The 18800-nt window shown below is 41.6% G+C and overlaps 1 protein-coding gene across 2 annotated transcripts in view; it reads left to right on the forward strand.

Annotated features, from left to right (window-relative positions):
• Positions 1-18800, forward strand: part of itga9 (integrin, alpha 9) — a 148147-nt gene that overhangs the window by 57296 nt on the left and 72051 nt on the right. For both annotated transcript variants that reach the window (XM_036538801.1, XM_036538803.1), the window contains exon 16: positions 16843-16995. In XM_036538801.1, coding sequence (XP_036394694.1) covers positions 16843-16995 — 153 coding nt within the window. The remainder of the gene's footprint in view (positions 1-16842; positions 16996-18800) is intronic.

Consider the following 18800-nt stretch of genomic DNA (forward strand, 5'->3'; position numbering starts at 1 on the left):
GAATATATAAAGGTAACTCTGAATATATAAAAGTTAGTTCATACTCAGGCATATCACAAGACAGTCATTTTTCTTTTTTGAATAATTTCTCTTTTTTTCTTCATAGGCTACTAAGAGAGCAAAACAAATTTAACATTAGCATCAGTATAATTTTATAGTACAATCAAAGATAATCAAACAAAAACGTTAAATAATTTAAATTTGAATGAGGCAATAATTTGGACTTCATTAAGGGGTCCTTATTTTCTTGGTGTTAGGACCTTTCAAGTAGGGGAGTCAAATTTCACAGGGGCTGTTTCTCAATCTGTGGCTATTTATGAATACCATGAATTCTTCCTCCTCTTTGAAACTCTGAGTAGGGCAGCATCTGTCAAATCTCACCAGGGGTTTGGAGTCCAGTGTACCAAGTAGTTAGTTCAAGCTCCCAAATCAATGTGCTAGAAGAATGCAAGGCCTGGAGTTAAAGATGCTCTTCAACAGAGAGAGATACAGTGTGGACAAGATGCTTTCTGTCTGTTGCTGAACATACTGTGGTGCTGCTGTCTAGAAGTATCTAGAAGCAACTTAAAGAGCATTGTGAAAATTATAACAAAAAAAAACAAACATGTTAAATAAAAAGTTGTTGGTCCATAAAAAGACAGTAGACAAATGCTAAGATTCGACTATGATTAAGTCTTTGTGTATACCTCACATGTCTGTGCCTAAATCCAATGTCTGTGACCCCCTGAATGACATTACAGTGTGAAGGACTTGGCTTCTTGTAATGGATGTATGGCTTCAAATGGTTTGTCTACAACCTTTATTCATTGGTCCCCTGTTGGAGAGATTGGAAAGCACAGGGAAACATGGATAGAATTACAGGACAGGTTTTATTCTGAGAATAATCTCAGATGAGGAGCTTTCTCATGGAAGTACTTTGATTGAATGGGCCATATTAAACACAGGCCCAGAAACAGAGACATGAAATAGTGTGACTTATGTGCACATGGTGTCCTCCATAACTGGAGAACGTGTGTAAGGTGTCAGTTCCTTTGCATACCTCAGGTGCTGATAATAGCTTCATACTGTAGATGTTTGACTCTTCCTCCTTTTCAGAACTGAAGTCCAGCCAAAGTAAAAACAGCAGTTAATATTTGATATTGAATGCATTTTATAGGGGATTGAAATGTCTGCTTGGCTATTTGTGACTGTTCTGAGAGGAGATTATGGATTAACTTCATTTATTTTCAGCAGGGATGCACGATATTAGATTTTTGCCGATATTTGATATGCCGATATTTTCAAACTCATTTTGGCCAATTGCCGATGCAGATACCGATATAGTATGTACATACTATATCGGTATCTGCAAGCACACAAACTACAGACAATCTGCGCTGTTTCGCAAGCGTAATCATTTACTCCATTTACACGATTGGTGTCAATTATTCTGTGAATTATTTGTTTCCTTGTTAATCAAGGAAGATAAAGGGGAACAGGTTGAAAGTAATGATAGATTTAAAGGTAATGTTTCAGCCTCCCCTGTTTCCAGCTCACCAGCTGGCACTGATATGCTCGCGAAACAGCGCAGATTGTCTGTAGTTTGTATGCTTGCGAAAGCTACAACGCGAGATAGTTTAACAAGGATGGCATTTATCAATTTAAATTACAGTAAATGCTCATGACACATCACAGCTGTTGTGAGGTCTGTGTTCTAAACGTTATTGTTCATTGCACTCAACCTAGCCTAAAAGTTTATTCTCAGTAATTTAAATCGATCTGACTAAATTTAGCTCCATTTGTAATTTGAATTTTGTAACACAAGAAAACTATAATGTGAAACATTTAAGAGAATGCTTTGGGATTACTGGCCACTTAATTGTTCAAATTGCCATCCTTGTTAATTAAACAACCTTGGTGTCAAATTAAACCAATATTGGTGTCAATTAGTCTGTGAATTATTTGTTTTATTGTCAATCAAGGAGGATAAATGGGAACAAATTGAAAGTAATGATAGATTTAAAGGTAATGATTCAGCCTCCCCTGTTTCCAGCTCACCAGCCGCCACTGATATATATATATATATATATATATATATATATATATATATATATATATATATATATATATATATATATAGTATATTTTGAATGAGCAGTGACACAATAAAGTTACAGAAAACTTTATTCACTGTCCAGTGTCATTGTGTAAGTGTATAAACACAAAAATTACTCCCTCTGTTTGAGTCCCAAAGCAGGAACTAGGCGATCGCGGGTTGTCTTGTTTTATTTCCCATTGCCGTCTCTGCTTCCAGAGCTGCGTTATTTAAAATTTTTCTCACATCCCCTCCAGAAGCAGGGAAAAGCTTAGCAGCACATAGCTAGCATCCTCCCAGGGTGAGAAACTTAGCTAGGGGTTGGTCGAAACCATTAGGACCTCCGTTCAAGTCCCAAAGCACGAGCTTGGCGATCGTGGGCTGTCTTGTTTTATTTCAGTTCAATTCAATTTGATTTAATTTCATTTGTATAGCGCTTTTTACAACACAAGTTGTCACAAAGCAGCTTTACATTGTTCCCAGGCCTGAGACCCCCTGAGAGCAAGCCTAAGGCAACAGTGGCAAGGGAAAACTCCCTAATGTACAGGAAGAAACCTTGAGCAGAACCCGGCGCAGAGGAGGAGCCCATTTGCTTCTGGCCAGCACTGAGCAAATAGAATTACATAGAATAATTCTATGTAACAATTCAATTTCCCATCGCATTCTCTACTTACTGAGCCGCAATATCAAATAATGGTCTCACGCCCCTCCGGAAGCAAATAGAAGCTTAACAGCACACAGCTAGCATCCTCCCTGGGTAAGAAACCTAGCTAGGGGGTCGGTCAAAACCATTAGGCCCTCCGTTCGAGTCCCAAAGCACGAGCTCGGCGATCGCGGGCTGTCTTGTTTCATTTCAGATCGCATTCTCTCCTTACGGAGCGGCGTTATTTAAAAATGGTCTCACACCCCTCCAGAAGCAGAGAAAAGCTCATCAGTACACAGCTAGCGTCCTCCCAGAGTGAGAAGCTTTGCAAATAGCAATTTTGTTATCTGTTTCAGATACTTTGAAATACTTCCATACAGCTGACATGTTGAAGCTTGTTGCTGGCGCTCATAATAAACATTTAGCGTCATCGCGTGGACATAGTTAATGCGTCACCTTATCGGCCAGGCACATTGGCAGAAATTTTGTTATCTGCCGATGCCGATAATTAACTTAAGTTTTTATCGGCCTATACCGATGCTGTGCCGATATCATCGTACATCCCTAATTTTCAGTAACAACTCAACCACCTTTCACTCTCCCTCTACCACTGACTTATGTCTAAAGAGAGAGTATCTAAGTATAGGGCAGTTGGTGACATTTGGAATTGAGGATGGGATCGGAGCAGCTGCATGCTATATGCAGGACATTCCCCTGGTGTGTCCATAGAGGAGATACGTCCTCTCCCATAGCCTTCCCTGCTGCCATGGACTGAGATCTGGAAGGATATTAAACACTCCCCTTCCCTCCCCTTCCAAGCAAGCAGCTGGGACAGCATCAAACATCACAGTAGGACACACACACGCATTTGTAATGCCTCTTAGTTTTTGTGTTGTGTGTGTGTATGTGTTTGTGTGCATGTGCACTTCCACATGCGTAAGTTTGGAATCTTAGCTGGAAACTGGCAGCAGCACAGGTTTATGGCAGGGCTATGGTGAGACTGCTACACTGCCTGCTTTATTTGCCTCAAAGCCCCACAGAGCCCAGTCCCTCTGTGCCAGTCCCCAGGTTTCATTTACTCCAGGCCAGGAAAGCAGATACAGTGAAACTACCTTGCATGAAGGTAATCACTTGCAGCTGTCCCTCATTTAACAGTACACTGGCTCCTGCACCCATTTATTAGGTGGAGGATGGAAAAATAAGAAACACAGAAGTGGGTGTTAAAAATACACACAACAGAGAGGTGGCAGGGATGCAGGTCTAGAGTCACTTGTGGTGCGCAGGGAGGGACATGCTGGTACTGCAGGATGCTTGTCTGTGGGGTTAGCGTCAGTGATGTAACACCACAGACACAGTTATCACACGTGGAGGAAGGAAGGAATTGCCACCGAATTTTCAAGGCATCTGCAGAACTACACAGTGGTCTGCAAACCTAGTTAGAGGCAGAGTTCGGTGGTGCTACTCCAAATGTAGTTAGGCAAGCATCTAAGCATTGGTGTGGTGTGCATAACAGTGGCATTCTAAACTCAGTCATGTATAAGTATTACTAGTGTACTAGCCAATCATCAGTCCAGCAGGGGAGGATGTGTTCTTCACCCTCTCCGCTTGTCTGTGGCACTGCACTGGGCTTTTGTTTGGAATTTGTCAGCAGTGTGGTGGAGCTGCAGCTGAGTGCTACCTCCTCCATTGCAAAGGAGGCTGATGTCTCTGTTTGCATGAGAGAAACAGAGCCAGGAACAGTGCCCCTGTGGGACCAGATGTAATCTGTCAGTTTGTGCAGAATTGCCTCAGTAAATATCCAGCTGTATAAATGGGTGACATGTCAAAAATGTGATCTAGGTAAGTTGTTCTGGATAAGAGCATCTGCTAAATGCCAATATTTATTTTATTTAACTCTCACTACTGTATAGATATGGAGTAGAAGTCCTAACACCCAGTGCTGTATAGGTACAGTGCCATGCAAAAGTTTGGGCACCCCTGGTCAAAATTTCTGTTACTGTGAATAGCTAAGCGAGTAAAAGATGACCAGATTTCCAAAAGACATAAAGTTAAATATGACACATTTCTTTAATATTTCAAGCAAGATTACTTTTTTATTTCCATCTTTTACAGTTTCAAAATAATAGAAGCAGAAGTTTGGACACCCTGCATGGTCAGTACTTAGTAACACCCCCTTTGGCAAGTATCACAGCTTGTAAACGCTTTTTGTAGCTTTTGAGTCTTTCAGTTCTTGTTTGGGGGATTTTCGCCCATTCTTCCTTGCAAAAGGCTTCAAGTTCTGTGAGATTCTTGGGCTGTCTTGCATGCACTGCTCTTTTGAGGTCGATCCACAGATTTTCGATGATGTGTAGGTCAGGGGACTGTGAGAGCCATGGCAAAACTTTCAGCTTGCGCCTCCTGAGGTAGTCCATTGTGTGTGTGTTTAGGATCATTATCCTGTTGTAGAAGGCATCCTCTTTTCATCTTCAGGTTTTTTTACAGACGTGATGTTTGCTTCGAGAATTTGCTGGTATTTAATTGAATCCATTCTTCCCTCTACCAGTGAAATGTTCCCCATGCCACTGACTGCAACACAAGCCCAAAGCATGATCAATCCACCCCCGTGCTTAGCAGTTAGAGAGGTGTTCTTTTCATGAAATTCTGCACCCTTTTTTTTCCAAACATACCTTAGCTCGCTGCGGCCAAAAAGTTCTATTTTAACTTCATCAGTCCACAGGACTTGTTTCCAAAATGCATCAGGCTTGTTTAGATGTTCCTTTCCTCTGACACTGAATTTTGTGGTGAGGTCACAGGAGAGGTTTTCTTCTGGTGATTCTTCCATGAAGGTCATTTTTGTGCAGGTGTCGCTGCACAGTAGAACAGTGCACAACCACTCCAGAGTCTGCTAAATCTTCCTGAAGGTCTTTTGCAGTCAAACGTGGTTTTGATTTGCCTGGCCTTTCCTAGCGATGATTGTGAACAAGCCATAGCCCTAACAAGCTAATTAAGGTCTGAGACCTTGGTAAAAGTTATCTGAGAACTCCAATATCTTGCCCAAACATTTGCACGGTGCTCCTTTACTTTTTTCCGCTCTAAAATTGTACAAAACAAAAATAATACATGAATCTTGCTTAAAATGTTGAAAAGAATGTTTCATCTTTAACTTTATGCCTTTTGGAGATCAGTTCATCTTCTACTCACTTGACTATTCACAGTAACAGAAATTTTGACCAGGGGTGCCCAAACTTTTGCATGGCACAGTATGGGGTATAGCTGTGCCATATTGTATCGCCCATGATATACCGGTACCCATGATAAGAATTTGTCATATCGCGATAATGATGATATAGTTGGTGACGTGTTTACATATGCGCCACAACGTGGGCATCTTGCCATCTCAGATGTAGAACGAGAACAAGCATGGCGGAAGGCGGAGTTCCAACTCTAGACGAGGAGTAAGAATTAATCCCAAAAAAAACAAGCTTCCTCCGTAATATGGAAGTGGGTTGGATACAAAGATGAATCAAATCAAATGTGAATCAAATGTCTGTGATTTGTAAAGTGTGTCAAAAACCCCTATCAATAAAGGGTGGAAACACATCAAATTTGTTCCACCACCTCAAGCAAAAACACCAATCAGGATATGAGGAAAGCCAGAAGTTGTGCGAGGAGAAAGTGGCAACAAGTAACGTTAAGCAGACTCCTTTAATTCAGAAGGGTATTGTCAGTGTGTTTGCCAGTGGCACTTCCTATGAAAAAAAAGTAAACGCTTCAACGAACTGATGTAGGTGGTGGCATTTTGCTTAGACAAAGACATGTTGCCAATCTGAACTGTTGACAAGGAGGGATTCAGGCTAATGATCCAGAAAATGGACCATAGAACAGTACAACATGCCGTCAAGGAAGTATTTTTCAAAAACGGCCCTGCCAGCTATGTATGAATAGTGTCGCGGTAGGTTTATATACCGTTTGGATGTTTTGCAGCGTAGTTTAAGACTTAAGTTTAAGTTAAGTTTGCACTATTTAAACATTATTTATACTTTTACAGAAAAAAAGTATTTTTACAACATTTCCATTTGTTTTTCCTGGGGTTAAATTATGAATCCTGCAAGTATTGGTGTTTGGATTTTCACTGGAATTTTAATTTGTGAATAAAATTCACAAATTTGGTCAGGTGGTTTAGGTATACTCACTGCTCAGAATTACACAGTATAAGGTGGTTTAGGTATACTCACTACTCAGAATAACACAGGATAAGTTGCTTTAAGTGTACTCACTGTTCATAACAGCACAGGTTCAGTTGCTTTAACTATACTCACTGCTCAGAATAACACAGGATCAGGTGGTTTAGGTATACTCACTGCTCAGAATTACACAGCATCGGGTGGTTTAGGTATACTCACTGTTCAAAATTACACAGTATCAGGTGGTTTAGGTATACTCATAAATCAGAGGCATTGTGGCATATTGTGACTCAGGATTTTGATATTTGTCCCTTGTTTTCTGTATCTGTTCCTTGTTTTCACTGTGGCCAACGAAGCCAGCTAAGAAGACAAGTGCAGTCCATTACATGCAGTCTAACTGTACTGCATGTACTGCTTCCTGGAAGTGACACCTCAAAAAACTCATAGACCTCTTCTCTAACAGATGTGGGTATTATTATTTAGGGGGCAGTGTTCTCAGAATATTTCAGCAGAACATCCTGTATGTTGAAGGGCCATGTCCCCTCCTCTATGATTGTCACTTTGCCCTCTGCACTTACAAGGAATTTCCTGAGGAACACCCATCCTCCCCAGTTTACTCAGAGGAAAGCTGTGGTGTTTAATCAAAGGGCTTATAGATAAACCATCACTCATCTGTGAGGTGGAGATGGTACAGATGATACACACACACGCACAAGGATACAAATAGGAACATGCACGTGGTCCCACACACACACACACACATACATATTTATATGGCGCTTTTTACAACACAAGTTGTCACAAACCAGCTTTACATTGTTACCAGGCCTGAGACCCCCTGAGAGAAAGCATAAGGCAACAGTAGCAAGGAGAAACTCCCTAAAAACTCCCTAACTCCCTAACAGGAAGAAACCTTGAGCAGAACCCAGCTCAGAGGGGGAGCCCATCTACTTCTGGCCAGCACTGGGCGATAATGAAGTTGTATAAAGTACTTAAGACAATTGAATTATATAGACAATGGTAATTACACAACTGAGTAATTAAAAAATTACTTGAGATGATCATGAGGGCGAGGACTAAGGCTGTCAACACCAGACCAAAGCCGGATCAGTTGAACACACAGTCACCAGGCCATGTTATAGTGACAGCAATGACTACTTAGTCCACCAGAGACTCTACGATCCATGCCAACACCAAGCCGTGTCCCTCAACTAAGAGATTTGCTATAAAGGTATAATTTGCACACATAAACGCATGGATACATACACACACACACACACACACACACACACACACATTTGCATTTATATGTATTTACAGTATATAAACTAAGACAAACCCACACAGACACACATGCATGTACCATTCCACGTACCCAGTGGGCATTGTCTGTGGGAGATGATGTCTATGTAAATACTGCCAATATCCTCTGATTTGGACCAAGATTTGGATTGTTAATCTTGGATTAGTTTTGGGCCGTGTATCGATGTTAGTATTAAGGGCTGACCACATCTCCCAGATATGTGCACACAGACCTGGGTCTGTTCCTGCCTCTTTGCAGCATTCCCTTCCCTGGGGGAGAGAGTCATTATGGTCGGGGGTGAAAATGAGGACACAAAGCAACATCAGTGCAATTTCATTTCCATCTCGCTTTCTGTAGGGAATGGAACTCATTCCTCCCATCTAGCAACACAGTAAACATTGTATGGTCTGCTGGAGTAAGGCCCAGCAGTTTAACAAACATCAGTGGTAACTGGAGAGAGGATTCAAAACAAACAACATTGTGAACTCAGCTGAGGCTCAATGCACCAGCACGCAGAGAGCAGCGTGGGGCATACCGAAGGACAGTCCTGTGCAGCAGGGTGAACTGCACTCAAGGAACATGTAACACTGCGCTCTGCATGAGACCATGCACTTTTTTACAGAAAGACTTTCTGACAGCTTGTGTGGGCTTGGCGGTTCTAGGCATGTTTTCCACAATGCAGACTGCGCTAGCTGCAGCTGGCAGCAGCACTCGCAGGGCGGTTGTGAAATTTGGAGACAGGGCTGCGCATGTCCTGGGGATGTGTGCTGGCTCCACACTGGTCACACATTCTTTGCATTCTGGCTCCGCCTCCCCAGCTCCAATACCAGAGCCATTGAATGTGCTGAGGCTCTCCACCTGGGGCAGGACATCCCTGATAAAGGCAGCTGGAAGACCAGAAAGCACAAAGAAAAACAAGCAAACCCCTTTGGGTCTGTCAACATGCTGGTCGCGCTGGTGCTGAGGCTCCCTACAGTTCAGCCGGGTGCTTAAAAGTCAGCATGTTAAGGTCAGGAGCCAAATACCTTTTATGAAAGCCTGGTAACTGCCATTGGGCTGGGTTCTAGTGTGGATGGTGTTCTTCATTCCTTCTGTAGGTAAATCATACCCTCTCACTGCATGTCCTGCTGGGCAGTGCAGATTACATGGCCTGTGCTGTGTGAGGGATTTAGAGGCAGTGGCTTGGAAGGTCGTCACCCCATCTCCGTCAGCAGGCAGCACCTCTGGGAGACGAGACGGGGACAAGAGGGCAAGGACACCGTGGCTCAGAGTTCAGTTCACAGCTGAAAGTCAGGGTGTAATGATACTCCTGGGAGAGGAGTCATCGCCCATAAGGCCTACACTCTGGGTCTGCAGTGATAAATCCCTTTAGCAAAGTACTCGCATACTGACTTTCTCCAGCCATAAAGCCATTGGAAGTAATGTAAATTGCCCTGGATACAGGCATATGCTACACAAATAAATATATGTGAGCAGCACAGTGATGGAAGGCATGTTGTCAACACTGTTGACTTACAGTGTAGCTTAATCAGAGAAAAACAGGACCTCTGACCGTGCATGCAGACTGAATCTACTGTGTATGTATTCTACAACATGCAATGGAAAAACTGGCACATGCAGGTTTCCATTGGTGATAGTGTAAAGAATGCACATATATGACAAACAAACTGTGACCCTGGCAGCACATACATTCACACATACAGTTATATGTTAATTTATATTTATAATATTTATGTGATATGTGATATGAAAAACCTTCTGCTTAATGTAGTTTGAATGACTGTATTTTGATATTGAAATGACCTTTACTGAAATTACACAAATACACTATTCAAATGAATGGTTGCAATTGCTGTGATAAACTGAGTTATGCTGGACTAATCACACTGCATGTGCTTTACTGTGTCAGCCAGATAGGTATTTGACACTATTGGTATGTTGGTCTCTGAAAATGCCTTGGATATGAACAGATTAACTGCTGAGTGGGGTGTAATGTCTACCCTTCCACCCTATTATCTCATGTATTTGTGCTCTGATGCTGTGGCTTAGATAAGGGGACCATTTATCATTTGTGAATATTTATCAAAATTGTGAAAATTTATCAAAATATATGCTTGATGTTACGAAAGCAATTTCAGCAAAACTGGTGAGTGAATTTATAAACAACAGGAGATTGTTTCCTTTTGTACGAAGATAAAAGTATAATTGGAATGTGTTCTGGGTTAGGGTTAGGGTTGTGGTTAGGGATGTGGAAGGCTTCTGCACTCGCACAGCTGGCTACGTAGCTGGGATGTGGTCATGCTGGAATCTCTGAAGTTGTGGAAATAATGGAAGTTGCGGCTACTAAAAACAAAAATGTATTTGGAGAGGAGGTGTTGTGCTTTTGCCCTATGTGCTGTTTTGTATGTAAAACAGCTGGGCTGTATTTTAATATTTTCTGTCAATGGGGAGTTCTGCTTGGTCTAAAAGGTGAAGATGTTGGCTTTAGAATTAGGATGGTTTTCTAAATTTTTGATAAGAACATTCAGTCAGACAATGCACCTCTCAACCATGTTCTACCCATGCCCATACAAATCAGCTACCTATCACCTGGCAGCGTGAGTCCCATAACACCCCCTCCCCTCGCTTTTTCTCCCTTTCAGATCTACACTGATCTCATACATGGCTTCTCTGGAATCCAACTGATGGAAGTCCGTCGTAGTGACAGAGAACTTTAAGTCAGTTTTTATTTTCACTTTGTGCAGCTTGATTTTATTTAGCCTATTTCATGAAAAAGTGTTTTTCAGAGATGGAAGTTACTTGAGAAAAGGTTTTGTATTTTTTTCTATTTACTATTGCAGTTTTGCATAATAAATGTTCTTAAAATACCTCTGTACTAGGGCTGGGCGGTATAGCCGTACCGGTATATCGAATAGCTATTTTTAGCGCAATAACAGCTATCCCCGGTATGCGGCGTTAGGTTTTTTACCGTATTTTTTCACGTTAGTCATACCTGACGCGGGAGCACACCTCCAAAGTTCAATGAAATGCTTCTGGGGCAGAAAGATTTCACTCGTATCTATATGTTGGTTAACTTACCTATTAGCTGTGAAAAACACAGCATATTTTTTCACTCTTTATCTTTGTAGCCATGTGTTTCTATCTACCACATGGAAGCAGAATAGTGTTGACTAGATACGAGCATTGGCGGCGGGTGAGCTGGAAACAGGGGAAGCCGAACACTACCTTTAAATCTATCATTACTTTCATCCTGTTCCCTTTATCCTCCTTGATTAACAATAAAACAAATAATTCACATAGATTTAAAGGTAGTGTTCGGGCTTCCCCTGTTTCCAGTTCACCTGCCTGAATACGAGTGGCGTTTTTTCCCCTGGAAGCATTTCACATGGCCTCAGAAAACTGGAGGCGTGCTCCCGCCTCAGATATGACAAAAGCGAAAACAATGCGGGAAAAAACCTAACGCAGCATACCAGGGATAGCTGTTATTGCGCTAAAAATAGCTGTTCAATATCCCGGTATGGCTATACCGCCCAGTCCTACTGTGTACTATGTGAAATATGTCCTAGTAATACAGCTGAGTACAGTAATAGTTTCCATGCAGTTACCATACCAGTGCTTTACCCCTTCAGAAGCATTTATATTGAAATTTTAAGAAAAATTAATATACCATGATATATACCGTTACCGTCTGTGCTTAAAATTGTACCGCGATATAAATTTTAGGCCATACCACCCAGCCCTAGTACAAATGTTAACAGAAGCCATTCAGAAACTGACTGAACACCATTTGTCCAATCACTCCCCTGCTCAGCCTGTGTACCCGCACTGCAGCAGCTGTAGCGCTGATGTGTTGGAAAGCTGAGAGGGACACAGATGAAGGTCAGCTCTAGGGCAACAGCTGATGTTCAGCTACAGGACAGGCGTTTGGCTTCATGCTGTGGTATGTCTGTAGTATGTTTTCTAAGGATCCAGTAGATTCCTGTGAATGGTTAACTCCTCAATTGTTCTTCTCTCAGCATGTCTGAAGATACCGCAGCATGGATGTAGTCTCCCTCTTATGGAACCAGACCTATGATTCCCTTTGGGTCAGTCTGCATGAATTGTGTTATCTGTTTGAGACAGATACTAAAACCTCAAACCACTCTGAGCTGTGTGTTACTACGGGTGCACTGGTTACCTGTGTTTTGTGACTCATTTGATGTGTGTTTGTCACCGTCGCTGTGGGAGTCTCCTGTAAATGTGGAAAATATGTCAGGCACAGTCATTGGGGTTATACAGACCGGCCAGTTGTAGGCAACCAACAGCAGCCAGTCTAGATTCAAGTGGAGCCCTGGGACTAGAAACGTTCCAAAAATACAGGACATAATACCCGTGTGTGACGAGGAGCTGCAGTGTGAGGTGGGAATAATAATAGCAGGCTACTAAAAGCCAAAAGCCAAAAGCTAAACAAAGCAAGGCTAAACAATGACATCCAGTGCTTCCTAATGTTGTGCCAGGATGCAAGTCCTCTGGCTGTGTCCCAGCAGCCTCTCTCCCACACCAACAGGCTGTACTCATCTACAGAGACAGGCATTATCTGAATGGAACTTCCTCCTGAATTTTGAGAGGAGACTGGTTGCTTCATTTGTTTTGTTTGTAGCCAGTACAGAAACTGCTCTGTCTTTGGAGGTGGTATATCTACAACATCTTAGCTGCCTCTAAGAGATCTCCTTCATATTAAGGTTCAACTCACTGCTTCATCATGAACGTCATCTTCATCTTTCTCAACACATCTGTGGGTTTTGAGTTTTTTTTTTATTGTTACTTCTTGATAAAATTCAGTGTTATTATGTCTTGATTTGGGATGCAGGTTGTGAAAAAAAAACAAAAAATGAAGTATAGTGATGTCACATTAAGTCTATAGAGAAAGAGTAAGAGTATAAATCGTGTCTTGGGACATCTATCCCAAATGCATCCTGTGGGGGGCTGGATTCAGAAGAAGGCTAGGTGAATGAGCATCCCTTTAGAGGAAAGTGCTGCATATCATGCCCTGAGTAGGTGCTCATTTACAGTAACTCCACTGCGACTGTCTGATGACATGATGAGATTTAGTGGAGGTACAAAAGGCCCCATTCCCAAACAGAATTATAGTTAGGGGAATCTTTCACCTGTTTATTAAAAGTGTCATGTTATTTATCATCATACTGATAATTAGCTAGGTGGTTGTATTTTGAGCATTAGAACTGTTTCTTCCATCATATCATCTGATCTAGGTTAATCCTATAGTGCTGATTTATTTATAGTAGCACACAGTAGTTGGTTTTATGATGTTTTGCTTCTGCTCCAGTGCATATTGTTTCAGGGAGGAAAAATAAGTCCCTTCCCAGCAGTTTTTGTCAATTCATGTCCTGTTCCAAAACAAACAGCACTGTCCTCTTTCCTGTCATAACTGCGAGTGTTGCTAGGCAGTAGGTGCTGGGCTTTCCTGCAGCGCGGGGCAGTCCTGGTGCGCTACTTGATGGGTTGACGAGAGGACTGTGCTTTTGAGGAAGGGGATGGGTGGGAACAGGAAAGCTGTGTGATAAAACAGAGAGGAGAGAAGCATGGGAGAGCGCTTGTCAGAAGGGGACAGTGAGGGCTATGTTTACACACGGGGTTTGGCCCAGCGCTGGCAGTCATTAGTGCGGTGATGAGACAGAAATCCTCCAATCTACCAGCCTGCCTTTTCCTGTGCTGAGAAATGCTGTGAGGACAGGTCCTTTCCTCAGGGGACATGGTGAACATCATATGAGAGATTCACTTCATACACTACCATTCAGAAGTTTGGGGTCACTTATAAATTTCCTTGTTTTTGAAAGAAAAGCAAATTTGTTGTCCATTAAAATAACATCAAATTGATCAGAAATACAGTTTAGATATTGTTAATGTTGTAAATGGAAACTGATGGAGCTGGAAACGGCTGATTTTTAATGGAATATCTACATAGGGATACAGAGGCCCATTATCAGCAACCATTAGTCCTGTGTTTCAATGGCACGTTGTGTTTGCTAATGCAAGTTCATCATTTTAAAAGGCTAATTGATCATTAGAAAACCCTTTTGCAATTATGTTAGCACAGCTGAAAACTGTTGTGCTGATTAAAACTGGCCTTCTTTAGACTAGTTGAGTATCTGAGCATCAGCAATTGTGGGTTTAATTACAGGTTCAAAATGGCCAGAAACAAAGAACTTTATTCTGAAACTCGTTAGTCTATGAAGACTATTCCATGCGATAAATTGCCAAGAAACTGAAGATCTCGTACAACGCTGTGTACTACTCCCTTCACAAAGCAGCACAAACTGGCTCTAACCAGAACAGAAAGAAGAGTGGGAGGCCCCGGTGCACAACTGAGAAGGTTGAGATAGTTTGAGAAACAGACACCTCACAGGTCCTCAAATGGCAGCTTCATTAAATAGTGCCCGCAAAACACCAGTCTCAACGTGAACAGTGAAGAGGCGACTCCGGGATGCTGGCCTTCTAGGCAGAGTTGCAAAGAAAAAGTCATATCTCAATAAAAAGAAAAGATTAAGATGGGCACAAGAACACAGACAATAGACAGAGGAAGATTGGAAAAAGTGTTATGGACAGACAAGTCTAAGTTTGAGGTGTTTGGATCACAAAGAAGAACATTCAAGAGATGCAGATCAAATGAAAAGATGCTGGAGGAGTGCTTGACGCCATCTGACAAGCATGGTGGAGGCAAAGTGATGGTCTGGGGCTGCTTTGGTGGTGGTAAAGTGGGAGATTTGTACAGGGTAAAAGGGATCTTGAAGAAGGAAGGCTATCACTCCATTTTGCAATGCCATGCCATACCCTGTGGATGGCGCTTGATTGGAGCCAGTTTCCTCCTACAACGGGACAATGACCTAAAACACAGCTCCAAACTATGCAAGAACTATTTAAGGAAGAAGCAGTCAGCTGGTATTCTGTCTATAATGGAGTGGCCAGCACAGTCACAGAATCTCAACCCTATTGAGCTGTTGTGGGAGCAGCTTGACCGTATGGTACGTAAGTGCCCATCAAGCCAATCCAACTTTGGGAGGTGCTTCAGGAAGCACGAGGTGAAATCTCTTCAGATTACCTCAACAAATTGACAACTAGAATGCCAAAGGTCTGCAAGGCTGTAATTGCTGCTGCAAATGGAGGATTCTTTGATGAAAGCAAAGTTTGAAGGACACAATTATTACACAATTATATTTCAATTAAAAATCATTATTTCTAACCTTGTCAATGACTATATTTCATATTCATTTTGCTATATTTCCTACTCAGACTCATTTCATGTATGTTTACATGGAACACAAGGAAATTTCTAAGTGACCCCAAACTTTTGAATGGTAGTGTACATGGCACAGGGGTTCCATTACTGCCAATGCAGTCTAAAATAGGGTTAAAATAGTAATTCCATTACTAGTGAAACAGTCTAAACATCATGCATACAAACTTGGCTCCTGTTCATATTTTGCCCCAGTATCACACCCACTGTCAGCACTGTTCTCAGATCAGGAATGAGGGTTTAGTGATATTTAATGTTTTAGTTTTACTATTTCCAACACTCATGCCAAAAGAAACATTTCTTTGGGTACTTTCCCATCACAGACCATTTACTGCAATAGTAGTTTGGATAGTTTCCAGAGCAGCAAACACAATTATTGTAGAATTCATGTACAGTCTATGTAATACATGGCATGATTCCTTGTACCTTATGAATTACATTTTCATTGATCCTTCCAAAAATAGCAGCATTCATGTGATTCTGTGATCTCATCTCCACAGTTTGCTCCTCCAACAATGATGTTCCCCTGTTCACTTTTTCCACCCAAATAAGTCTTTCTCAAATTGCTCAAGTGTATCATTTTTTGCTAATTGCAAATGGTTCAACTCAAATGTGTTCAACTCATGGGGTGGAGTCCTTCCATATGAATTGTCCAGACAGAGCTCAGCTGATTTTGGCACACCTCCAGGATTCATCACACTACGATAGTTTTACTTTCACACATGCCTGATGAGATAAATTAAGAGAATGCAAATTAAGGTAATATGCATGAAGATAACATGAGTTAATCACTCTCTAGTTCAAATGAAGCTCTATTTCACATAAAATAGTTTTCTTGAGGTCCCAAGCTGTTCAGTGGCCTTCTAGTCAAGTCACTTTGTTGAATTGAGTCCTATGGGAATTTACTGATCAGAAGTTTCCTAACATTTCCTAGTGAGTCTGTTAGCAAAATATGTGATGCAATAGCTTGCAGTCAGTAGCTAGTTTGCTAATAGCTACTTAGACATATTAAGAGATAAACAGAGAAACCTATTTCTGAGGCTGCCTTGCTAATCAGCTAGCTAGCTTTATTTTCCAGTTATCTTTATCTTCAATGCCTTAACAGGGACATTGTCAGGTTTAGAACTGGTTCTTCTGTTTTCACAGAATAACACAATAACATTTTTGACATCTACAGTATGTGTCTCCAGTGCTCATTTTTATAAGTTGCTGTTGGAGAGCTGCTATGCAGAACTACAGATATTGCCCTGACAAACCTCAGCACTGAGTGCATGGGCTCAATCTGAAAATATGCACTGAAATGGGTGGTTTTGAGTAATGGTGGGTAGTTATAGGCAGTGATTGGATTTTTGCATGTCTCCACAGAAAGAGGTGAAGGATGTCTTCTCTCCCATCGTGTTCGAGGCTGCCTACAGCCTGGGCCACCATGTGCTGGATGGACAGGAGGACAAAGAACTGCCCCAGCTGACCCCTGTGTTGCGCTGGAGGAAGGGAGACAAGATGGCCCAGAGGAACAAGGTGAGATAGGAACACATGCTCACAAGGTTTTCTCAGGAAATACGGTCAGACACACACCTGACATGACACAGACATGATCAGTGGACATGAGAATACCTATCCAGATGCCACTCTTGTTGTTTTGGTGGATTTTAATCACTATAATCTTTGGAAAAACTCCACCAGAATTCCTCACCAGGGGAAACACTTTGGACCACTGGTACAGTAACATAAGGAATGCATATACTGCTATCCCCAAACCCCACTTCAGTAATTCTGGCCACCTGGCAATCCTGTTACAGCCCTACACCACAAGGCTGAAAGCTAATCCAGTCACAGTTAGAACTGTTAAGATATGGACTGACAGTGCACTGGCAGACTTGCAGGGCTGCCTAGAGGCTACGGACATGAACATTTTCAAGGAGGTCACAAATAATATTCACGATTACAGAGACTGTTAGTAGCTATATTAACTGGTGCACTTCCATCTGTGCCCCCTCCCGAACTATTTATGTTTTTCCCAATCAAAAGCCTTGGTTCAATGCAGATATACGTATGAAGAAGAAGAAACGGTGTGCAGCTTTCAAGTCAAGGGACATTGTTAAGGGGGATTTAGGGTGATGTGGTTTGGGATAGGTGTGACCACTCTGGAGCATCCAGCAAAAATGCAGAACACAGGTGTCCCAGTGTCACTCTTTATTTTTCTTGATGTATGTGTATGGTTCTATAAAACACAACACAATTATTACAGTTGTTACACTTACACTAGGGTCCAAAATTTTTGGGACACCTGGGCATTTTGTGGTTAATTGTGGATGTGTCCATGTAGCTATTAGTTTTATCACTCGAACCTAATTTATGGTGTGGCGAAAACAGTTACTATTACTAACTACTACTAACTATTAACATTTTCAAAACATCTCTTTATGTGGTTGGCACACGATTGCCTGATGACTACCCTTATTTCCAACATTTTAATAATGTATGACATTAATTCTGCCAAACAAACGGACAATTCCATGGCATTAACTTAATTTTAAAAGGTACCTACATACTTATTGAGTGCAGTTAAGTGAACAAAAATGACCATCACTTCAATTAGGCCTGATTGAACGTTGCCCTGCCCCCTAATTGAACACTCATACTGAAGCCTATATAAACCTAACAAGGTTGGAACATTGTCACAGAAGATGAAGCTGAAATTGACATTGACATAAATATGACTTTCCCAATGTCTGATGGAATATGGAGCAAAAATATTTTCAGAAAAAAAAGTGAGTGTTCCAATAATTTTGGACCCCAGTGTATATAGGCCTATCTACAACTACTACAGGTGCTGCAATAATTACAGTTGCATCAGGTGAATGTGGGTGATAAGGGAAAATAACAAGCACGGAGCGCTTAATAACGTTAGGCTTCCAACTTATGCATGCAGTACAAAGTGTGCCCTTTGGCTTGAAAACAGAGGAACTAACTTATACTGTTTACGTCTAACAGATACTGGTAATTAATGCTGTAACCCTACAACATTATCCTAGCAGTGTAGCACATCTCTTGGCAGGTGGCGCTTTTCCCTTCAATAGCTGTGTAAGAACTTTACGAACTGTTAGCAGCGCCATTTTCTGGTTAATAGCTGGCTAGCCTCGCTATTTACGTATGCGGCTAATTGCGCGTCTTGCTTGAGCAAAACACATTTAAGCAGTATCAGTTTAAATCCCGACATTCGTGACATCGCATCTGCACAACGAAAATTACGGTTTACCTAACCAAACTACCAGATAGCAGCTACCCTGTCTGAGCGTGTTAGATATATTATACTATCACTA

Source organism: Megalops cyprinoides, chromosome 10, assembly GCF_013368585.1.
Source record: "Megalops cyprinoides isolate fMegCyp1 chromosome 10, fMegCyp1.pri, whole genome shotgun sequence".
Taxonomy (NCBI): domain Eukaryota; kingdom Metazoa; phylum Chordata; class Actinopteri; order Elopiformes; family Megalopidae; genus Megalops; species Megalops cyprinoides.